General features: G+C 37.1%; 1 protein-coding gene across 1 annotated transcript in view; it reads left to right on the top strand.

The window, feature by feature from the left end:
• Positions 1-12,905, top strand: part of LOC147361819 (glutamyl-tRNA(Gln) amidotransferase subunit C, mitochondrial-like) — an 89,498-nt gene extending 76,593 nt beyond the window's left edge. Inside the window, exons 2-3 of the mRNA XM_086328416.1 lie at positions 162-462; positions 12,844-12,905. Of these exons, the coding sequence (XP_086184542.1) occupies positions 162-462; positions 12,844-12,905 (363 nt within the window). The remainder of the gene's footprint in view (positions 1-161; positions 463-12,843) is intronic.
• The last annotated feature ends 11,628 nt before the right edge of the window (positions 12,906-24,533 follow it).

The raw sequence follows: 24,533 nt of genomic DNA on the forward strand, positions 1-24,533 counted from the left end.
CACTGCTGGGCATACACGCCGAGGAAACCAGAATTGAAAGAGACACACGTACCCCAATGTTCATCGCAGCACTGATTATAATAGCCAGGACATGGAAGCAACCTAGATGTCCATCAGCAGATGAATGGATAAGAAAGCTGTGGTACAGGCCTCGCCCCCAGGGAAGTGGCCGGGTCACAGGCGAGCTGATCCAGCACCTGGAGCAGCTATCGCTGGTGGACTTTGGCAGCCAGGAGGCCGTGGCCCGGCTGGAGAAAGCCATCGCCTTCGCCGACCGGCTCCGCGCGGTGAACACCGACGGAGTGGAGCCCATGGAATCAGTCCTGGAGGACAGATGTCTGTACTTGAGATCCGACAATGTGGTAGAAGGCAGCTGTGCTGAAGAACTACTACAAAACTCCCACCGAGTTGTGGAAGAGTATTTTGTGGCTCCACCAAAAAAAAAAAAAAAAGAAAGCTGTGGTACATATACACAATGGAGTATTACTCAGCCATTAAAAAGGATACATTTGGATCAGTTCTAATGAGGTGGATGAAACTGGAGCCTATTATACAGAGTGAAGTAAGTCAGTGCTGGGGTCCAGCCCCAGTGGATCCAGGGAATTTGAAGCGGGGATGGCGTCGGCGATCAGGAAATAATAGCTTTAATTAAATATTAATTAGAGATATAAAGAGTAATAGAATAAGGATAGCTCAGCAGGAAAATTCAGTGGGGAAAAGAGGCTGAATAACTTGGTTTACGTGGAAAGCTAATAAAATTCTAAGGCTAGGAATTTACATCACCTACATAGGCCACAGGCATCCTCCCATTCTCCCGAAGGAGAGGAGACACTAAGGCCTCCCCAGTCAGATCTTAGAACCCCAGGTATAATTAGTAGGCTTGATGAGTCTCCATGCTCCAATTCAGCCAGAAGGTGAAAGAATGACATGGGGAGACCAAGTTTCGGTGAACAAGGCCCACACTTTATTTTCCAAAGTAGTTTTTATACCTTAAGTTATGCATAGGGGATAATGGGGGCAGGGGTAGAGTCAGCAGTAAGCCAGGCTTTCTTCCTGCAAACTTATCATATGCAAAAGTTTAGGTGATTTACATCATCTTCTGGCCTGGATGGCCTGTTAACATTTTAAGACCCTTTCTTCAGAAAACTTAATCTTCTCTAAAGGTGATTAGTCAGGCACCACCCTCCAAAAGCATTAGATAAAGTTGCATTCCTATAGAGCAAAGGTGTGGTGGGCTATAACAAGAAAAAGAATTAACTCAAGGGTCTAAGGTTACAAACATTAATGCTATTAGTTATATTTCTATACACCAATTATATTAATCAAATACACTACCAGGGACACAGTAGGTAAGGGATATGGAAACTTAGCAGCAAACATTGGCCCAACAAGTGAAAAACCCTTCACCAATACAATTTCTAATCAATCTTCTAACTGTTCAAAGGAATCTGTATTCAGATAATTTAGAACATCTCATGCCTCTCACAGTTGTGAACTAAAACACTCTTGTCACGCCCAGGAACTTTATCAACTGGAGCTGTAATTTAACTCTTTTTCAGAGAGAGGTGGTGGGGGACAGCCCCCCGTAAAGTCAGAGGTGTAGGTGAGAGCACAAAGAAGTCAAGTAGGCAGACTCTGGTTTTGGGGGTAGATGCTTGAGAATTTCCAGGGGGACTCCTGAGGCTTGATCCCGCCTTTGTGTATGTCGAGCCTCCTTCTTCATGACCTTTGCCACGGGTGGAGTTCCTCACGCTGGCTCCTGGCAAGTCAGAAAGATAAACACCAATACAGTATACTAATGCATATATATGGAATTTAGAAAGATGGTAACAACAACCCTGTATGCAAGGCAGCAAAAGAAACACAGATGTATAGAACAGTCTTTTGGACTCTGTGGGAGAGGGAGGGGGGGATGATTTGGGAGAATGGCATTAAAACATGTATAATATCATATAAGAAATGAATCGCCAGTCCAGGTTCAATGCAGGATACAGGAAGCTTGGGGCTGGTGCACCGGGATGACTCAGAGGGATGGTATAGGAAGGGAGGTGGGAGGGGGGTTTCAGGATGGGGAACACGTGTACACCCGTGGCGGATGCATTTTGATGTATGGCAAAACTAATACAATATGGTAAAGTAAAAAAATAATAATAAAAATTAAAAACAGAATTTTAATAGATCTGGACTAGCAATAGAACCCCACTCCAGTACTCTTGCCTGGAAAATCCCATGGATGGAGGAGCCTGGTGGGCTGCAGTCCATGGGGTCGCTAGGAGTCAGACACGACTGAGCAACTTCATTTTCACTTTTCACTTTCATGCATTGGAGAAGCAAATGGCAACCCACTCCGGTGTTCTTGCCTGGAGAATCCTGGGGATGGTGGAGGCTGGTGGGCTGCCGTCTATGGGGTCGCATAGAGTCGGACACGACTGAAGTGACTTAGCAGCAGCAGCAGCAGCAGTATTGATTATTAACTCAGAGGGATAAGTTATAGAAGACACTCTGTGGCAAATGTGACATGAAAAGAGATTAACAATAGCGTGATGCATGGATGCCAGTTACTCTCCATGATACTGGAGAATCTGAGTATCCTGAGAGAATCACTAAGAGAGAATTTTTCTTCTTCTATACTCATAGGTATAACATGATGGGTAGGAAAAATGCTGCCAGTTTCAAAGGCTGAAATTTCTGGTGTCCTTAAGTAGTTATAACATATCTGCTAATATAAACAAGCTATATTTCAAAAGAATATAGAAAAATGATTCAAAATGCAATCCAGTAACACATGAGGTATGTAAACAGCTACATTCTCCTTGTCCTTAATGGCTCACGGAAATCTGCATCTTCTCTTGAAAAGCCCAGCCTTGTCTCTCATCCAGTTACGCATCATCATGGGAATTTTATTGGGATGTCAGCTCACCATTCATAGCTGCTTCTGCAGCTGATGAGAAATCTGAACCCCTGAGACCCTCCTTGACCTAGTGCAAATGCTCATAAACCTTTGCAAAATGAGACTGCAGTAGTTGAGAGAGTGATGGCAGCAAGAGGATGTTTTACCTGTAGAGCATCTAGTGTGGTCTTCTCTTCTTGGAGGGCTTCCATGATATCTCAGTTGGTAAAGAATCCTCCTGCAATGTAGGAAAGCCCTGTTAGATTCCTGGATTGGGAAGATCTGTTGCAGAAGGGTTAGGCTATCCAGAAAAGAGTCCTTTCTCTTCTTGGAAAGGATGATACCCCCTTGTCCTTTTTGAAATCTTTTTTGTAAAAACTCGCCTATTAAGTAAGGGGGTCTCTCTGTTGGCTTCGAAGAGAAGCATTTTTGCTATAATCTTTATAATGTAAATAACTGACAAGTCCTTAATCAAGTCCTTATTTCAATGGCATAAATAGAGCCATGGAAAGTTCAATAATGTCTAACCCATGTCATCTACAAGAGTTTACATAAAGGTTTAAAACCAAATATTGATAGTGAAAAACAAGTAACTTTTCTTGGCATGTTTCCTTCATATAGACTTTAAAAAAGTCAACATTAATAAATAACTATAAAAACGGCTTAACATTTTGGATAATTCTAAATACATAAAACAATAATTGAATATTATTTATTTAAATGCCAGAGGGAAAAAAAAATTTAAAGCTTGACTTAATGAGAAGGGGAGTATTAATTTTATTTAAGATGTAATTTTAAATTATACAAGAATTGTTAAAATTAATTTTTAGTCCTGCTAATCATGTAAAATATGTGAGCTTTTGTCTATTCTCTACAATGAAAATAGTATGATTTACTCAGGAATAATACCACACTTATTCTTGGAATAACATATAAAAGAGATAATATATGTTTGTTTCAATAGCCTCTTCTACTTGGCTCAGCTGTTTTAAAACACATTGGATTTTATAGCTTTTATTATTATTATTATTTAGGCTGACTAAAGTTTAATTTACATTAACTTTATGTTCCTGTAGGAAAGAGTGGTTATTTGTGACCAAGGGATCCACTTACTACTGGATTCTACCATTGATTTATTATGTGTCCCTGAGCAAGGCAATTAGATTATTTTTGACTCTATATCTTAATTTATAAGATGCAGGTGCCACTATTATGCAGAAATGGTGGAATAAATTTTAAATTTCCAGTGAAGAAGAAACTATGGGACAGAGGGCATAATGTGATGGAAATCTTGTCAGCTGTTTTAAAATGCTAACTTTAAATTGAATGCGAGCTACTTAGGCTAACCAAATTTCCCAGCCTATATAATGGTGAAAAGTAAGTGCTAGAGAATTAAAAAGAGATAATATATCTAATTCTTATTTTCCAACAAAGAAAAAAAATGCAGTTTTACATGTTAATAAAGTAATGTTTCAGCAACTTTAGCTAGCTTCCACAAAGCAGTAAGGACATGATATAATGCCAATCAGAACAAAAATTGAGTTAGAAATAAATTTTCTTTCTTTTTCATGACAAGCTATGAAAAAATAATACTGCTAGTCTTCAGTTTTATAGAAGATTTTCAGCATTAAATGTGATTTGTATTGTTTTGCATAAAATATCTCCCTCAATAACCATTCAGATGCCTGAAATTATAACATTAGAATGTTATTTTCTTTACAGATATGAAAATTTTACTCAATAATATGAAAAAACTTCCCTTAATCAAGACATCTGAAATCCTGAATTAAATATAACAAACATCTTCTAGGTGACCTAAAATAATAAGTATAAGCAAATGACCAGGATGAGGATAGAATCTAGAATGGAAATTTCACCTGAAATAATAGCTTCCATGGAAACTCTGTACAGTATTGAGAGAGGGTTTGAAAGTTGGCAAGAAATAAAATGTAAGCCATGATCCAAGAAAGAAGACTCAATTTATGTAGAAGTTTGATCTAGAATAAAAATAGAATAAAGCCAAAAAGAGACAAGGATACTGAGAGAAAAGAAAAGAGGATAGGAGAGAAGAGAAGAGGAGAAAAAAAAGAGAAATTTGCTTCACTTAGGATTTTGTTAGCAAGGAATACTTTTCTCCAAATTTATAGTGAGAAATCTTCCCTCCTAATATTACATGGTCATTAAAACACAGATTATAAAATCTGTATGATCTATTAATATAACAATATTTTACCTCTCTGTACCAAATTTTGCCTGCTGTGTCTAATCTAAAAAAAACAAAAAGTCTAAAACAAGATATTATATTCCACATTTATTACAGTGAATCTACCATTATCAAAGCATGACTTTTAATTGCCAGGTCCACTTTTTCTTATAAAGAGTGAAAGAGAGGAGCCTATCCTTATGTTACAAGAGTTTCACCTGTAAATGAGAGAAATAAATATATTTGTATTTCACCAGCTAGAATTCAGATACAGGGTAAAAATAAACCATAAGGAGACATGCAAACTATTTTCTCTGGCTAAAAATCATGTATATTGGTTTTCTTAATTACAGTTACAGTTTTTTAGTTGTTTATTGTAATAAGAATTTCACACAAACTATTGAAAATAAGCTTAAATTATTTTATATATCCCCTTTATCTTAAAAATATCACTGTATTTATAATAAAATGTATCCTTATGAGTTTAAAATGAAATTAAAAGACGCTTACTCCTTGGAAGGAAAGTTATGACCAACCTAGATAGCATATTCAAAAGCAGAAACATTACTTTGCCAACAAAGTTTCGTCTAGTCAAGGCTATGGTTTTTCCTGTGGTCATGTATGGATGTGAGAGTTGGACTGTGAAGAAGGCTGAGCACCGAAAAATTGATGCTTTTGAAATGTGGTGTTGGAGAAGACTCTGGAGAGTCCCTTGGACTGCAAGGAGATCCAACCAGTCCATTCTGAAGGAGATCAGCCCTGGGATTTCTTTGGAAGGAATGATGCTGAAGCTGAAACTCCAGTACTTTGGCCACCTCATGAGAAGAGTTGACTTATTGGAAAAGACTCTGTTGCTGGGAGGGATTGGGGGCAGGAGGAGAAGGGGACGACAGAGGATGAGATGGCTGGATGGCATCGCTGACTAGATGGACATGAGTCTCAGTGAACTCCGGGAGTTGGTGATGGACAGGGAGGCCTGGCGTGCTGCGATTCATGGGGTCACAAAGAGTCGGACAGGACTGAGCGACTGATCTGATCTGATCTGATCTGATGACTAAATCTGTTGGCATCTTGGAGAACAATTTTGTGGGGTATACTTTCAAGACATCTTGGCATTTTCTGGGCAAATTTGATTTGATTAGTTAAATAAGCCTTTCTTAACATTTGAGACAAGTATAATAATTTTTCATATGGCCAACTTAAGGGATCAAGAGAGCAAATTAAAATGCAAGCAAATGGTTCTTAAAAGGAACCAAAAGGTTCTTGAAACCACAGGTACAGTTTCTATTGTCCTTTGAACATGCATTTTAGTGTGTACTCTAATTCTGATTTCCTTTGGCATAATTGTTTCCTTGACATAACTCTATTACTCAAAATTAAATTAGTGATAGAAATACCCTTAAAATTGTCCTTGAAACATGCACCCATTCCTTAAGAATTTAAAGACACTAGAAAATAAATTGTAGAGATAGAGAACCAGTATAGACTATGTGAGAAACTACAGACTGTATGAGAACTTATTTGAAAGTGTATCATTGTTTTCAGATAACTTTTTGGTAGACATCATAGCTTTTCTATTATTAAAGCAAAGTTAAACTCGTTATTCAATTTCTCCTCAAAAATTGTTAAAATGACCTGTAACGAATGTTAGTGAAGATACCGAGAAAATGGAACTCTGTACACTGTGGGTGACTTTGTAAATTGGTGCAGCCATTGTGGAAAACAGTACGGAGTTTCTTCAAAAAACATCAACAAAAAAAATTACACTATCATATGATCCAGAAATTCTATTGCTGGCTGTATATCTGAATATAACAAAACTAATTTGAAAAGACATGTACACTATGTTCATGGCACCATTACTTACAAAAGCAAGATATGGAAGAAACCTAAGAGTACACCAACAGATTAAAGCATAAAAGATGTTACACAGATAGGTAGATAGATAAAGATACATATCTTTCTCATATATATAGATCTATATATAGATGTAGATATCTTCTCAAAATGAAGCACATGTAAACTGAGACTATGTTACATTTTGGCAGTCTGAAAGTGATGGAAGATGTACTTGAATATTTAGTAAAAATAACAGCAGTTAGTGTGACTAGAAGCATTAATGAGTCCTCAATCTCTGTAATTTGGGTTGCTTTCTTACAAATAATATTATTGTCCTCCAATTAAAAGTTGGCTGAAAGCTCAACATTCAGAAAACTAAGATCATGGCATCTGGTCCCATCACTTCATGGCAAATAGATGGGGAAACAGTGGAAACAGTGTCAGACTTTATTTTTCTGGGCTCCAAAATCACTGCAGATGGTGACTGCAGCCATGAAATTAAAAGATGTTTATTCCTTGGAAGGAAGGTTATGACCAACCTAGACAGCATATTAAAAAGCTGTAAAAGAGCTTTTACAGATTAAAGAGACATCACTTTGTCAACAAAATCCGTCTAATCAAGGCTATGGTTTTTCCAGTGGTCATGTATGGATGTGAGACCTGGACTATAAAGAAAGCTGAGCGCCGAAGAATTGATGCTTTTGATCTGTGGTATTAGAGAAGACTCTTGAGAGTCCCTTATACTGCAAGGATATCCAGCCAGTCCATCTTAAAGGAGATCAGTCTTGGGTGTTCATTGGAAGGACTGATATTGAAGCTGAGACCCCAATACTTCGGCCACCTGATGCGAAGAGCTGACTCATTTGAAAAGACCCTGATGCTGGGAAAGATTGAGGACAGGAGGAGAAAGGGACGACAGAGGATGAGATGGTTGGATGGCATCACTGACTCAGTGGACATGGGTTTAGGTGGACTCTGTGAGTTGGTGATGGACAGGGAGGCCTGGCATGCTGCAGTTCATGGGGTCACAAAGAGTCAGACATGACTGAGTGACTGAACTGAACTGAATTATATGTCCAGTACTTGGTCAACATTAATTTACACATGTGGAAGAAAACAGTGAACTTCAAAGCTATTGGACATTTTTATAAATTTAAGGTGTGAAACCATAACAACATGATATATGGTAAGTCACTTGAGTCGTGTCAACTCTCTGTGACCCCATGGACTGTAGCCCACCAGGCTCCTCTCTCCATGGCGATTCTCCAGGCAAGAATACTAAAGTGGTTTGCCATGCCCTTCTCCAGGGGATCTTCTCTACCCAGGGATCCTGCATTGGCAGGAGGGTTCTTTCCTACTAGCACCACCTGGTAGCCCAGGTTAACATGACAGAAGCCCTAAATTTTTAATTTGTTACTAAATTGAAAGATGGTATACTAACAGGAAAATTACATAGGCAAGAGGGAAATTTTATAGATGCCACACCTTAGTGTTCTTTATAGGAAAGACTATATGTAAGACCACTGTATTTATCAAATATAAATTAAAGTTTAGATTACTTTAAGAAAAAAGATGAAATGGACTATACAGTCCAAGGAATTCTCCAAGCCAGAATACTGGAGTGGATAGCGTTTCCCTTATTCAGGGGATCTTCCCAATCCAGGGATCAAACTCAGATCTCCCGCATTATAAGCAGATTCTTTACCAGCTGAGCCACAAGGGAAGCCCAAAGACATCAATACCAACATAAATAGGATTAACTTAGACAGTGCTGAAGTAAAATAGTGCTGTCGGCTTATTTATTAATATAATTAATAAAAATATCCTCCAGGTCAGATGGAGGTGCAGATTAATAAATTACAAATTAAATTCCAAACACTGCTAAATTATATTTTTCAGCTGGCTTGAGTTGCAACTATTTGTAGATAAAGCCAGATTATATGAGGCAAGTGTAAGATTTTCCTATTGGCTTAGTGCTAGTTTCTCAGGGACAGACACTCAGGCAAGTAATAGAAACTGCAGCAGAGCAGAGTTTGAGATGCCACCCTCAGGACAGAAAAGATTTTGTTCTGTAACACTGCTTATACCCCAAAACACCCTTAGTGTACCCTATAAAATCATTTAAATTCATACAAGGACTGAGTTTCGATTTTAAGAAAAAAATGAAGAGAAAACAATAAAGGGGGAAAAATGGGAGTAAGAATACTAAGGATGAGACATCAGCATAAGCACAATTAAAACTGATAACTGATTTCTTACATGAGAACCTTCTAATTACTATTAAAATAATGATTTGACCTAGATAAAAGTTTATTTCTGAGAATCACTGGAAGCACATTATTTATTTCATATATCTATTCATATTACTTATAAAAGGGCAAATGAGTATATACCTCATTCTAGCTTTGAAAGAGAAATAATAAGACAGCACAGATTCCATATCAATGACAGCATTTTTAAGAGTACTGAGTGTTAATACATTTGCTTATTATTTTTCCTTTAATCCATTTACACTCACAGTGAAATCTGGACTAACTATAAGCCTCAGAATATCTTCCTTACACTTTTACTCTCTCACAGATCTAAAATCTTATATTATGTAAGACAATTGCCATCTTTTCAAGTGACCACCAGGCCCTGCTCTGGCATTAAGATTCATATTTTACCTCTCAACATAGGCACAAGACTGTTACAGTCTGGGCAATACTAAAGCTCCAAAATGTAAATTACATTGGTCAGTTTCCACAATAACTTATTGATGTATTATATAAAACTCTGCCCTATAAAAGGAAATTTATTTTTACAGTGCATAAGTGATTCCTTAAATAATCAAAGAAGAAATGCTCTAAACTAGATTTTAAAATCATGAATCATCTTTAAACATGCCAATGTTGGAGACAAAGGCTCGATAGCTGGTCTGGGAAGATCCCTGAAGGAAATGGTAAGCCACACCAATATGCTTGCCTGGGAAATCCTATGGACAGAGGATCCTGGTGGGCTACAGTCCATGGGGTCTGAAAGAGTTGGACATAGCTTAATGACTGAACAACAACAGCAACTAGTGTGTGTGTGTTCTAAGTATATGTGTTTGTGTGGGTGTTTGTAAAATAGGTTGTGGTGAATCTTAATAAATTTATTATAAAAAGTAAATTAGTTAAGTTAGGAAAATGAGGTACAAGGTTGGAAAATATTTTTTAAATTTGTAAATAGCCTATACCAGGTGTCTCTGACCTCTGGGATTTAATGCTGGATGATCTGAGGTGGAGCTGATATAATAATAATAGCAATAAATTGAACAATATATATAATGTGCTTGAATCATCCTGAAACCATCTTCACAACCCTGGTTGGTGGAAAAATTGTCTTCCATGAAACCAGTCCCTGATGCCAAAAAGGTCGGGGGTCACAACTTAGATGAAGTGAAATCTGTAATTTTTCATACTTATAATTATGCTAAAGATGATGACTTTGCTGGTGATTAATGACTGGCTCCAAATAGGAAAAGGAGTACGTCAAGGCTGTATATTGTCACCCTGCTTATTTAACTTATATGCAGAGTACATCATGAGAAATGCTGGGCTGGAGGAAGCATGGGCTGGAATCAAGATTGCCGGGAGAAATCTCAATAATCTCAGATATGCAGATGACACCACCCTTATGGCAGAAAGTGACGAAGAACTAAAGAGCTGCTTTATGAAAGTGAAAGAGAAAAGTGAAAACATTGGCTTAAAGCTCAACATTCAGAAAACTAAAATCATGGCATCTGGTCCCATCACTTCATGGCAAATAAATGGGGAAACTGGAAACAGTGGCTGACTTTATTTTTCTGGGCCCCAAAATCACTGCAGATGGTGATTGCAGCCATGAAATTAAAAGGCACTTACTCCTTGAAAGGAAAGTTATGACCAATCTAGATAGCATATTAAAAAGCAGAGACATTACTTTGTCAACAAAGGTCCATCTAGTCAAGGCTATGGTTTTTCCAGGGGTCATGTATGGATGTGAGAGTTGGACTATAAAGAAAGCTGAGCACCGAAGAATTGATGCTTTTGAACTGTGGTGTTGGAGATGACTCTTGAGAGTCCCTTGGAATGCAAGGAGATCCAACCAGTCCATCCTAAAGGAGATCAGTCCTGGGTGTTCATTGGAAGGACTGATGTTGAAGCTGAGATTGCCATACTTTGGCCACCTGATGCGAAGAGCTGATTCATTGGAAAAGACCCTGATGCTGGGAAAGATTGAGGGCAGGAGGAGAAGGGGACAACAGAGGATGAGATGGTTGGATGACATCACCGAGTAAATGGACATGAGTTTGGGTAAACTCGGAGTTGGTGATGAACAGGGAGGCCTGGCATGCTGTGGTTCATGGGGTCGCAAAGAATCAGACATGACTGAGTTACTGAACTGAACTGAATGACTGATTGTTTGATTGAGGATACCAGGCTTTCTTTGGCATCCTTTGACTATAAGGAGTTGTTGGGGTTCACAACACTAACTACTATTTTTGTTAGTTTTTGAATAAAGAGTTTAAGAAACAGATGTCAAATGGTGTGTCTAAGATGGGACAACCTTTGAATATCACAGCTAATTCCTAATCACAAAATTCAGTAAGGTTGTGATTTGTACTCTTAGGCTAGTGACTTAATAATAAAAGCTATGATATATCTTTAAAATATTTTAAAAGTATAATTGTATATAATAGTGATAATAAAATGATAAAATTGTGAAAACCATCATATTAAAATGAGACAAGGAGGCTACATATAAGAAAAAGTAAGGTCCAGTGACTACACTAAGAAACATGATCTTTTAGGAAATTTTCAACTATGAGTAATAAGTATATTGTGTTTTGTGTAACTTACACACTTTTCTTTGAACAAAATAATTAGATTGTAAGGTGCCAAAAACTCAGAATTACTCTCTTCATGGAGCATTTACCCTCCAAATGAAAATGTTATCTTTTTGAAGAAAATGCAACCAAAGTTTTAAATAAATGAGTCAAATATTATTTTGTTAATTAAATATGTCCTTCATTAACTGAGATAGAGGAAACACAGCTAGCTAACTGCTTTATCTTTGTATATCTTTAGCTTGTTATAGGCTACCTCAGCCAGTTCTCTGTATCTGGATTCCACATCCTCAGATTCAGCCAAGCACAGATGTATTCATGGTTGGTTGCATCTACAGACACAGAACCCACAGATACTGAAGGGCTCGATGAACTAAGCCATTTCATATAAAGGACCCAAGTATTGGAGGATTTGGGTTGCCCAGAAGCTTGCATATTCTAAGGGATCCCTCTTAATAAATTCAAAATTGATAGCTAAGGGAATACCTCTCTGTAGTCTCTTTATTTGGTGACCAATTATTTTGTCTGATAAGTCACAAATTTCTTCTGATTTTCTTTTTTTAATTTCCATTATTCCTTTAAAGTATTCAGCCATACGTTTTAAAAGCCAATTTCCAATTCCACTTTTTCTTTCTGTATGTCTATTTTAAAGAGAAGCTTCCTTTCTAAGTGTAGGTGTTCACTTAGTATTTAAAAAAAAATAATAATTTTTCTCTAAAGTCAAATTTCACTCATTTATTACCTCTTCCATATTTCCATTACAAGTTAAAATCTCTGCTCCATGTACCCTTAATGGAAAGGTTTCTGAAACAGCATTACATGGTACATATCATATTTTTCAAGAACATTTATTTGAATTATGAACAGCTGTGCTATTTAAAATCTTGTACTGGCTTTTTGCACTCAGCTGCTTTTAACAACATTTCCCTCTCAGGCACTAACAATTAAGTGAGCTATTTGATTAAATAAGCATTAACAAAATCCTTAATTCAGAAGGAAATTTCTGTCTGTCTTTCTGAAGTTTAAGATAATTTTTAATCATTGACCTTGACTTGGCTATAGGCCAAGGTTTAAATGCAGCTTATGTAGATCCAACAGTTGGTCCAGAATTCCTAATGGAATAAGTGCAGTAAGACTTTCCTTCTCCTTAGAACAAAAACTAATGGATGGATGGCTCATTTACAGAGATCTAGAAAAGGACAGAAAAAAAAAAAAGAAGAGAGAGAGAGAGATTTATGTGGCTGGTAGAATGAAAACAAAACAAACAAACAAAAAGAAGACTGAGGGAGGCAGATTTTAAAATGTGAAAGTTTAAATTGGTTTTAGTGTGAATTATTTTATTTGGACATACATACAGAGTAATGAAGAGAGGATATTTTGAGACCTCAGGACATAGATCACATAAAGTTGATCAGATTGTTTATTTCATTTTACTTTCTCTCCTTTCTAAAGTTGTTAAATGATATTTTTAACATGGCAAAAAAACTCCCATATTTTCATCCTATTTAATTTTTAGTAATACTTTGTCAGTAAAATTAAGATAAGTAAAGAAGCTAAGCTTTTATTGAGAGTATATTTAAGAAAACAATTTTGCCTCTATGTATAGAAGATTTCAGCTTTCTTATAGATGAAACCATGACACAAAGGATGGAAGCCAGTACACTTCTAACATGTATGCTTATAAAAGAGGTTTCCATTTCCCAGCTAAGCAGAGGCAAGAATCAATATTAGAATTAATTTCTCAACTATCATTAAGCTCAGAATTTAGACTAAGCAAAATGACCCAGATGTGATTTCTCAAGTGAGAGAATACTCTGGAATTTCTGTTGAGGAATCCAAGGCAAAGTTTAAGTAATTGTCTTTGTGTGAATTAACAAATACAATTAAAATATTGGGGTTTTGTGGGGTTTTGTGCTGATTTAGATATGAGACTTATCAGATCTATGCATTTATCCATTCTTATGAAGAACTTCCTCAAAAACTCAACAGAGACAAGATAATTAAATGTTAAACCAAATAAAGGAGATGAGATTTTGTACAGTTAGACAAATAAAAAAGAAGCATCAACTGTCACAAACAAAAGTATCTTAGTAATAAATAGTATAATGTAAAATTGCATATAATATAAAATGTGGTATCTTAAATGGGATATGGAAACAAAATATATATTAAGTAAGAAGTAAGAACATTTGAGTAAATTATGGAAATAATTATTAATGTATCAATATATAAAAACACCTACTTCTGCTTCATTGTCTATGCTAAACTTTTTGACTGCATGGATCAAAACAAACTGTGGAATATTCTTAAAGAGATGGGAATACCAGACCACTTTACCTGTCTCCTGAGAAACCCTGTATTCAGATCAAGAAGCAACAGTTAGAATCAGGCATGGTACAATGAACTGGTTCAAAATTGGGAAAGGAGTAAACATCAAGGATGTATATTATTACCATGATTATTTAACTTACATTCAGAGTACATCATGGGATATGCTGGGCTGGATGACTCCAAAGCTGGACTCAAGATTGCCAGGAAAAATATCAACAACCTCAGATATGCAGATGATACCATCCTAAGGACAGAAAGCTAAGAGGAACTAAAGAGTCTCTTGATGAGGGCAAAAGAGGAGGTTGAAAAAGCTGGCCTAAAACCCAGCACTCAAAAAACAAAGATTATGGAATCCAGTCCCATCACTTCATGGCAAATAGGAGAAAAAGTGGAAGCAGTGACAGATTTTATTTTCTTGGGCTCCAAAATCACTGCACATGGTGACTGAAACTTTGAAATTAAAAGATGTTTGTTCCTTGGAAGGAAAGCTATGACAAACCTAGACAAAGTACTGAAAAGACATCACTTTGCAGACAGAGGTCTGTAAAGTCAAAGCTATGGATTTTCCAGTAGTCATGTATGGATGTGAGAGTTGGACTATAATGAAGGCTGAGCTCCAGAGAATTGATGCTTTAGTACTTTGGGTGGGAGAAGACTCTTGAGAGTCCCTTGGACTGCAAGGAGATCAAACCAGTCAATCCTAAAGGAAATCAACTCTGAATATTTATTGAAGGACTGGTGCTGAAGCTGAAGCTCCAATATTCTGACCACCTAATGTGAAGATCCGACACATTGGAAAAGATTTTAATTCTGGGAGAGATTGAGGGCAGGAGGAGAAGGGGGTGACAGAAGATGAGATGGTTGGATAGCATTGCCAACTAAATGGACACGAGTTTGAACAAACTCTGAGATGGTGAAGGACAATGAAACCTGGAGTGCTGTATAGGGTCACAATGAGTCAGACATGACTTAGCAACTAAACAATGACAATATATGCATTAATTGTAATAAATATGCCATACTAATTGATGTTGCTAATAAGGAAACTCAATGTGGAGTATATGAGAATTCTTTGTACTAACTTTACTTTTTTTTCCTTTTTTTTTTTTGTGTGTGTGTGTGTGAATCTAAAACTCTCGTTAAAGTATAAGAAAAGCAAGGATAAAGAAGTCAATGAAAGAATAAACAGATTAATACCAAGACTATTTACAGATAGTGCTCTCTAATCTAGGGATCTAATTACATTATAGAAGGACTTATTTGGTTGTAAATTATAGGATAACAGTATAAATTAAGAAACAAAATCTTATTGAAACAAATCAAAGTTCATGTTGTTGAAAAGACTCATTGGTACCAAATCTGAAGGACTATTGGGACATGAAAGAACTTCTGGGCACCTTTTTTTTCTTCAGAAGAAAATTGCAAAAAGATGGTCTTCAAAACAAAACAAAATATTAGTGAAGCCTTATATTTTTGATGCTCTAATATCTGAAACAAGCAAAATGTGTTGTTTGATTATAAAGGGAAAAAGCTGTGCTTGTAAGTTCCAGTCTTTGAGCACATCAAAAATGCTGATCTTCTATAGGGCTTGGAGAAGCATGAATGAAGTTCAGGGATTGGCAGACTTTCAGAAATGGAAATGTTTAGGAATGGTTGACCTTTATCTGTAGAAGTATATTTAATGGATTGTTGGTGTTGCTTATTGGCTGACTTACAGAAGTGCTCATTGATGTGAATTGTCATTGATTTATGAAATGAATATAAACTAGTTTCAGTGGTTATATTTTATCTTGGCAAGGGAAAATAATTATTTTCTAAGAACAGTAGGAACATTTATTATCACATCAAATAGAATATAGATAGTTCATTGTTCACATTTTTATTTGATAACCAATGTGCTAGCTTCTATAATGATATCTGATGTGTTTTAAATCCTGTATGTTATCTGTTAGTGCCAAAGCTCTTTCAATATATATCTCCTGATTCAATCAGGAGGTGTAGAAAAAAAAACTGCATAATACTTAATAGCATTTTCTTCTAATTTTTATTGTGCTTTCTCCTATTTCAAAGGAAGGTAGAAATCTACTGAGTGTCTCAGATAATCATGACCCAAATGGAAATAAAGTTGCATGTATTTCCATTCTGCTATAACCATAGGTTCCAACAAGGTGATCAATAGAGTTTACAAGCAAACTTCTGCCTTTGAAAAATGTTTCTTATTATATTTAAAGGCACTATGAAGTGATAATAACATTAAACAATTATAACACCCATTTTTAAATTTGTAATATTTTTCACATTTTGTGGAAACCATACAACACAATTAATAGTAGTCCTATGAGATAAATACAAAATGGAATAATATGACTAGCAAGTCTTTTCTGTAAAAGAAGAAATACTAAATGGGAAATGGGTGTCTCATTTTAGGAGTTTTAATTTAAGTAAAATTTTGAGACAAATCACTTTAAATATTCTTTAATTTATACCATATTGTAAATCCCTTTCTCAATGTTTATAATGATATAAAAAGTAAAGAGTATTTAAACCCAGGTCATTAAGCCAGTAACTAATGCAGTTACTAATGTGAATGATAGATTATGAATAAGATTAAATTTTAAGAAATTCTGCATTAGGCAATGGGTAGGAAATTTATTTTTTCAGGTCAATATTCTCATAGAGACTAATCCAGAAAGTTGGACATAACACAGATACATTGTTTGTTAGGATTTAGAGAGGTCGAAAGAAAAAAGAGCCAGTATCTGGAAAGAGAAGGGAGTCAAAAAAAAAAAAAATGGCCTTTTCCTCTCAAGGCAATTGCAGATCCCAGCAGAAAAATTATTAACTAAGAGGATGAGTAAGTGATTAGAGCTTTCATCTGTGGCACTAATTTGGAGGGCTTAGGTAAATAACCAGGCTTTTAGAAGTGACCTTAGGAGCCATACTCTATGAGTAGTAGGGATTTGGAAATAGACCACCCACCACAATAACTGAATCCAGAGTCAAACCATCTTAATACCTGAGTCCATTAAGAATATCTGTCTTAATTCTAGCTGCCTCCTGAAATTAAAAACACTTGTGAAAATTAGGATCATCTAGAATTTTACATTATTTTGAATTTTTCTTTCCTGTGGTCTGGAATTCTATTTTTTATGAGAAAATAATCTATTGGAAAATAAGAATTTTAAAAAGGGAAAAAGCAAAATAGAACAAATTCATAATAATTCTAAATATTGGTGTTGCCAATCATGAAGTTAATTACAATTAATATGATAAGAAATTAACCTACACAATAGAGATTATAACAAACAATTAAAAGTATATAATAGAAATAAGTAAATTGTATAACTGAAAATAGTGGTGGTGGTTTAGTTAGTTGATAAGTTGTGTCTGAACTCTTGTGACACCATGGACTGTAGCCTACCAGGCGCCTTTTCCCTGGAATTTCCCAAGCAAGATTCTGGAGTGGGTTGCCATTTCCGTCTCCAGGGGACCTCCTTACTCTGGCATCAAACCTGTGTCTTCTCTCCTGAATTTCAGTTAAATGCTTTTTGAGCCATTAGGGAAGCCCATAAATGAAAATTCAAAAGATTACATTAACAACTGAGTGAATGGCTTTAATGAAAGATGGTGAACAATTGAACTAATTGGTGAAGTGGCATATTTCAAATTCATAATTTTAAAAAGAATTATCAGTAAAGCCTGAAGTCAGGCAGGTTGATTCCTCCATTAAAAGCTTCTGCACAACAAAGGAAAGTATTAACAAGGTAAAAAGACAGCCTTCAGAATGGGAAAAAATAATAGCAAATGAAGCAACTGACAAACAACTAATCTCAAAAATATACAAGCAACTCCTGCAGCTCAATTCCAGAAAAATAAATGACCCAATCAAAAAATGGGCCAAAGAACTAAACAGACATTTCTCCAAAGAAGACCTACAGATGGCTAACAAATATATGAAAAGATGCTCAACATCACTCATTATCAGAGAAATGCAAATCAAAACCACTATGAGGTACTATTTCACACCAGTCAGAATGGCTGCGATCCAAAAGTCTACAAGCAATAAATGCTGAAGAGGGTGTGGAGAAAAGGGAACCCTCTTACACTGTTGGTGGGAATGCAACCTAGTACAGCCACTATGGAGAACAGTGTGGAGATTCCTTAAAAAACTGGAAATACAATTACCTTATGACCAGCAATCCCACTGATGGGCATATACACCGAGGAGACCAGAATGAAAAGAGGCACATGTACCCCAATGTTCATCACAGCACTCTTTATAATAGCCAGGACATGGAAGCAACCTAGATGTCCATCAGTGGACGAATGGATAAGAAAGCTGTGGTACAATGGAGTATTCAGTTCAGTTCAGTTCAGTCGCTCAGTCATGTCCAACTCTTTGCGACCCCATGAATAGCAGCACGCCAGGTGTCCCTGTCCATCACCAACGCCTGGAGTTCATTCAGACTCACGTCCATCGAGTCAGTGACGCTATCCAGCCATCTCATCCTCTGTCTTCCCCTTCTCCTCCTGCCCCCAATCCATCCCAGCATCAGAGTCTTTTCCAATGAGTCAACTCTTCGCATGAGGTGGCCAAAGTACTGGAGTTTCAGCTTTAGCATCATTCCTTCCAAAGAAATCCCAGGGCTGATCTCCTTCAGAATGGACTGGTTGGATCTCCTTGCAGTCCAAGGGACTCTCAAGAGTCTTCTCCAACACCACAGTTCAAAAGCATCAATTCTTCGGCACTCAGCCTTCTTCACAGTCCAATTCTCACATCCATACATGACCACTGGAAAAACCATAGCCTTGACTAGATGGACCTTTATTAGCAAAGTAATGTCTCTACTTTTGAATATGCTATCTAGGTTGGACATAACTTTCCTTCCAAGGAGTAAGCGTGTTTTAATTTCATGGCTGCAGTCACCATCTGCAGTGATTTTGGAGCCCAGAAAAATAAAGTCTGACACTGTTTCCACTGTTTCCCCATCTATTTCCCATGAAGTGATGGGACCGGGTGCCATGATCTTTGTTTTCTGAATGTTGAGCTTTAAGCCAACTTTTTCACTCCCCACTTTCACTTTCATCAAGAGGCTTTTGAGTTCCTCTTCACTTTCTGCCGTAAGGGTGGTGTCATCTGCATATCTGAGGTTATTGATATTTCTCCCGGCAATCTTGATTCCAGCTTGTGTTTCTTCCAGTCCAACCTTTCTTTACTCAGCCATTAAAAAGAATACATTTGAATCAGTTTTAATGAGGTGGATAAAACTGGAGCCTATTATACCGAGTGAAGTAAGCCAGAAAGAAAAACACCAATACAGTACACTAACGCATATATAGGAGAAAGCAATGGCACCCCACTCCACTACTCTTGCCTGGAAAATCCCATGGACGGAGGAGCCTGGTAGGCTGCAGTTCATGAGGTCGCTAAGAGTCGAACACAACTGAGTGACTTACCTTTCGCTTTTTACTTTAATGCATTGGAGAAGGAAATGGCAACCCACTCCAGTGTTCTTGCCTGGAAAATCCCAGGAATGGGGGAGCCTGGTGGGCTGCTGTCTGTGGAGTCACACAGAGTCAGACACAATTGAAGTGACTTAGCAGCAGCAATGCATATATATGGAATTTAGAAAGATGCTAACGATAACCCTGTATGCAAGACAAGAAAAGAGACACAGTTGTATAGAACAGTCTTTTGGACTCTGTGGGAGAGGGAGAGGGTGGGATGATTTGGGAGGATGGCATTGAAACATGTATAATATCATATATGAAACGAATCGCCAATCCAGGTTCAGTGCAGGATACAGGATGCTTGGGGCTGGTGTACTAGGATGACCCAGAGGGATGGTATGGGGAGGGAAGTGGGAGGGGTGTTCTGGATGGGGAACAAGTGTACACCCATGGAGGATTCATGTTGATGTGTGGCAAAACCAATACAATGTTGTAAATTAATTAGCCTCCAATTAAAATAAATTTAAATTAAAAAAAAAATTTTAAGTACCAGAACCAAAATAAATAAATAAGTACAAATAAAAAGAATTATCAGTATAACAAGCCCAAAAGTGGCAAATGATGGAAAATATAGAAAATAATAAGAAATCAAGCAAAACATTGTGAAATAGCTAATACATGTGTGATTTAAATGTCAGAGGATGATAGAAATAATAAGGCAGAAAATACATCTGAAGAGACAGTGGCTGATAATATTCCAGGAGAAACCACAATAAGTTATAGTGTAAAAAACCACTAAGGAATCCAAGAAAGAAAAAAAAAAAAAAATGAAGAAAAGCACGACTAAGCACTAAGTAGGCAAAACTGTGGTAAAGACTAAAATACATTTTAGGTAGTAGTCAAAAGTAAAAAAGAAAAAATTACTTATTTCTAATAACTACTTTCCCAAATGAAAATGGCAGCCTACTTTGCAATAGAATAAAATGAAATACAGAAGATAAGGAAATCATATCTTCAAATATATTTCTATAACTAACATCAAATTTCGTACTGTGTAAAATATACTTTAAAGTTAAGTAATGATTAAGTAAAGAAGCCAACAATAAAAACATCATCATCAACTTAAGCCCCACAACACTTAAGATAATAAGCAACAACCAATATAATCTAGGAAATAATAAAGTAATTATTTGATTAAAATGAAAATGATCAGCAGTGAAGCCTCAAGATGAGGGGGAAAATGAAGAGCAATAATAACAATAAATAGGTAGGAAACTCTAAGTGAATATTTATGGAAAAATCAATTTTTATAATCCATGATACATTTAATGTAATAAAACAATGCTGAATTGAATTCCCACTGCAATTTTAACAATAAGCATAAAACAACATATATACAAAATATATAGAAAAAATAATAATTTTATAAACATTCCAAAATAAACAAATGGAGAGAGGAAGATAAGGAACATATAATCATGAAAAAAAGAGAATACAAAGTATACAAAGTATACAAAGAGAAACAAAGTATAAAAGCATAGAATTATATAAATTACCTTAATAATCTGTATGATTTTCCACTACCATAGTTCCCTGGAGTTCAAACCCATCAATATTGTTCAAGGGTCAACTGTAATAAAAGCATTGGTAATTGAATCCTCAATTATAAAGGTGAATTTAAATATAGCCATGCCAAATAAGGAGAAATAAATCAGGAAAGATATATGATATCATATAGCACTGAGAGTATATAAGAAACAAAAACATTTTTTTTTTTTAGAGAACTGTACTCAGAAACTGAGAATATTATGCATTACTTTGAAGTGCATATGAAACAGTGAAATTCATTTTTTCTTACTTTATGAAGAGATCATGCCTAAAATAAACTGCAGCCTTTAAAATGAACTGTTATCTGAGTTTTAAACAATTGCTTATGCCAATGAAACTACCAAATTAACCAAGACATAGAGAATTTCCATCATCTGCAAAGATGCTTTTTTAAGGCACATTCTCCTGTCTAAGGAGAAGGCAATGGCACCCCACTCCAGTACTTTGCCTGGAAAATCCCATGGATGGAGGAGCCTGGTAGGCTGCAGTCCATGGGGTCGCTAAGAGTCAGACACGACTGAGCGACTTCCCTTTCAGTTTTCACTTTCATGCATCCGAGAAGGAAATGGCAACCCACTCCAGTGTTCTTGCCTGGAGAATCCCAGGGACGGGGGAGCCTGGTGGCTGCCGTCTGTGGGATCACACAGGGTCGGACACGACTGAAGTGACTTAGCAGCAGCAGCAGCTTAGCAGCTCCTGTCTAAATGGATTCCAGGTGATCACCAATTTACTTCCTTGATTCTACATATCAGTTTACTTTTTATACAATTACTAGAGTACAGAAAAAGAAAAAAAAAAAAAAGTCCTTCTCTATCCTTGTCTACATAGCATAGCAATGATCCCCAATCACGGAAACACCTATTGGGACATGAGTCCAGGATAGGAACCAGGATGTTCATGTCAGCAAGCATGACAAAATGATAAATGCATTCTTAAATATTTGTCACAAATGTACATATATATGTATATATACACACATGAATCCTAAAGATGATGCTGTTAAAGTGCTGCACTCAATATGTCTGCAAGTTTGGAAAACTCCTCAGTGGCCACAGGACTAGAAAGGTCAGTTTTCATTCTAATCTCAAAGAAAGATAATGCTAAAGAATGTTCAAACTACCATACAGTTGCACTCGTTTCACATGCTAGCACGGTAATGCTCAAAATCCTTCAAGCTAGGCTTCAGCAGCATGTGAACCAAGAATTTCCAGATGTACAAACTGGATTTAGAAAAGGCAGAGGAACCAGAGATCAAATTGCCAACATCCATTGGATCATAGAAAAAGCAAAGGAATTCCAGAAAAACAGCTCCTTCATTGACTACTCGAAAGCCTCTGTGTGGATCACAACAAACTGTGGAAAATCCTTAAAGAGATGGGAATACCAGACCACCGTACCTGCCTCCTGAGAAACATGCATGCAGGCCGAGAAGCAACAGTTAGAACCTGACATGGAACAACAGACTGGTTCAAAATTGGGAAAGGAGTATACACCAAGGCTTACCAGGGTCCAGCCCCAGTTGGATCCAGGGATTCCCTTGGGAGGACGGTGTTGGCGATTAAAGGATAGCAAAGCAGAGATTAGAGGCTCATTATAACTGGTTTACGCAGAGAATCAATAAAACCTGTGGCATTAGGTTTGCTCTGACCACGGAGGGCGCAGGTGCCCTCTCAAATCGCTGAAGGTGCCCCACCTTAGGCACCTTCTCGAGTGGGTCTTAGAAGCCCAGGCAAGTAAGTGGTCCCAGAGGACCCCCGCACTCCAATTAAATGTCCTGAAGGAAGAACAGAAAAGAAAAGGAGAGAAAAAGAAACAAGAAAGAACGACACGGGGAGACCAAGCTTTGAGCAAGGCCCATAGCTTTATTTTCAAAGGGAGCTTATATTCCTACCTTAAGTTGTGCATAGAGGATAATAGGGGGTGTGAAATCATGCAAAGTCAGCAGTCTTCGATCCTTATCCAGACCAGGCTTTCTTTTCTCCAAACTTATCGTATACAAATGGTTTAGGTGATTTACATCATCTTCTGGCCAGAAGGCCTGTTAACATTTTATGACTCTGATAAAGGTTTGTCAACCATAAGACTTATTTTCTCTAAGAGTAATTATTTTAAAGTTTGGCGCCATCCTCCGAAGGTGTTAGATAAAGTTGCATTCCTATGGGGCAAAGGTGCAGTGGGCTTACAACAAAGGAAAGAATTTATTACCTTAAGGGTCTAAAGTTGTTAACACCAAGGCCACTACTTATTTTTTCTATATACCAACTATATTAATTAATACACTTCTAAGCATACAATACAGGGGATGTGGAAACTTGGCAGCAAGCATTGGCTCAACAATGAAATCTTCTACTAGTCCTATTCTAACAATTTCTAACTCCCCAGAGGCTCTATACTATTTGAATATCTTAAGCTTCCTGTGCCTCTCACGGCTGGGAGACTGTAAACAATCGTATGCATAGCTGTAGGAGTCCGGCTAAACCTGTCAGGCAAGTTAGAGAGCCCTCTGAGGGGTTTGGATTTAAACACTCCTATTATGCCCAGGAGACTTATTAACTAGAGCTTTAAGTTGATTTCCTTCAGAGAAAGGTGGTCGGGGATAGCCCTTCGTTAATGTCAGAGGAGTTGGTGAAAGTCATAAAATAGTAAAACAGACAGATTCTGGTTTTGGGGTAGACGCTCAGGCAGATCCAGGGGAGCCCCGTGAGCCCTGACTCGCCTTTGCATATCAGGCCTCTCCGCATAACCTTTGTCATAGGTGGGAACTCCCATGCTGGCTCCCCACAAAGACTATATATTGTCACCCTGCTTATTTAAATTTTATGCAGAGTATATCATGTATATCATGTGAAATGAGAGCTGGATGAATCACAGGCTGGAATCAAGATTGCCAGGAGAAATAGCAACAACCTCAGATATGCATATAATACCACTCTAAAAGCAGAAAGTGAAGAACTAAAGAACTTCTGATGAGGGTGAAAGAGCAGAGTGAAAAAGGTGGTTTAAAAGTCAACATTCAAAAAATTAAGATCACGACATCCAATCCCATCACTTCGTGGCAGATAGATGGGGAAAAATTGGAAAACAGTGACAAATTTTATTTTCTTCGGTTCCAAAATCACTGCAGATGGTGACTGCAGCCACGATATTAAGACACTTGCTCCTTGGACGAAAAGCTATGACAAATCTAGTTCTGTTCAGTTCAGTCAATCGGTCATGTCCGACTCTTTACGACCCCATGAAGCAGCACACCAGGCCTCCCTGTCCATCACCAACTCCCGGATTCTACCCAAACCCATCTCCACTGAGTCAGTGATGCCATGTAGCCATCTCATCCTCTGTCATCCCCTTCTCCTCCTGCCCTC

This window comes from Bos grunniens, chromosome 12 (assembly GCF_055505025.1).
Source record: "Bos grunniens cultivar Pamir isolate PY7600 chromosome 12, Bosgru_T2T1.0, whole genome shotgun sequence".
Lineage (NCBI taxonomy): Eukaryota > Metazoa > Chordata > Mammalia > Artiodactyla > Bovidae > Bos > Bos grunniens.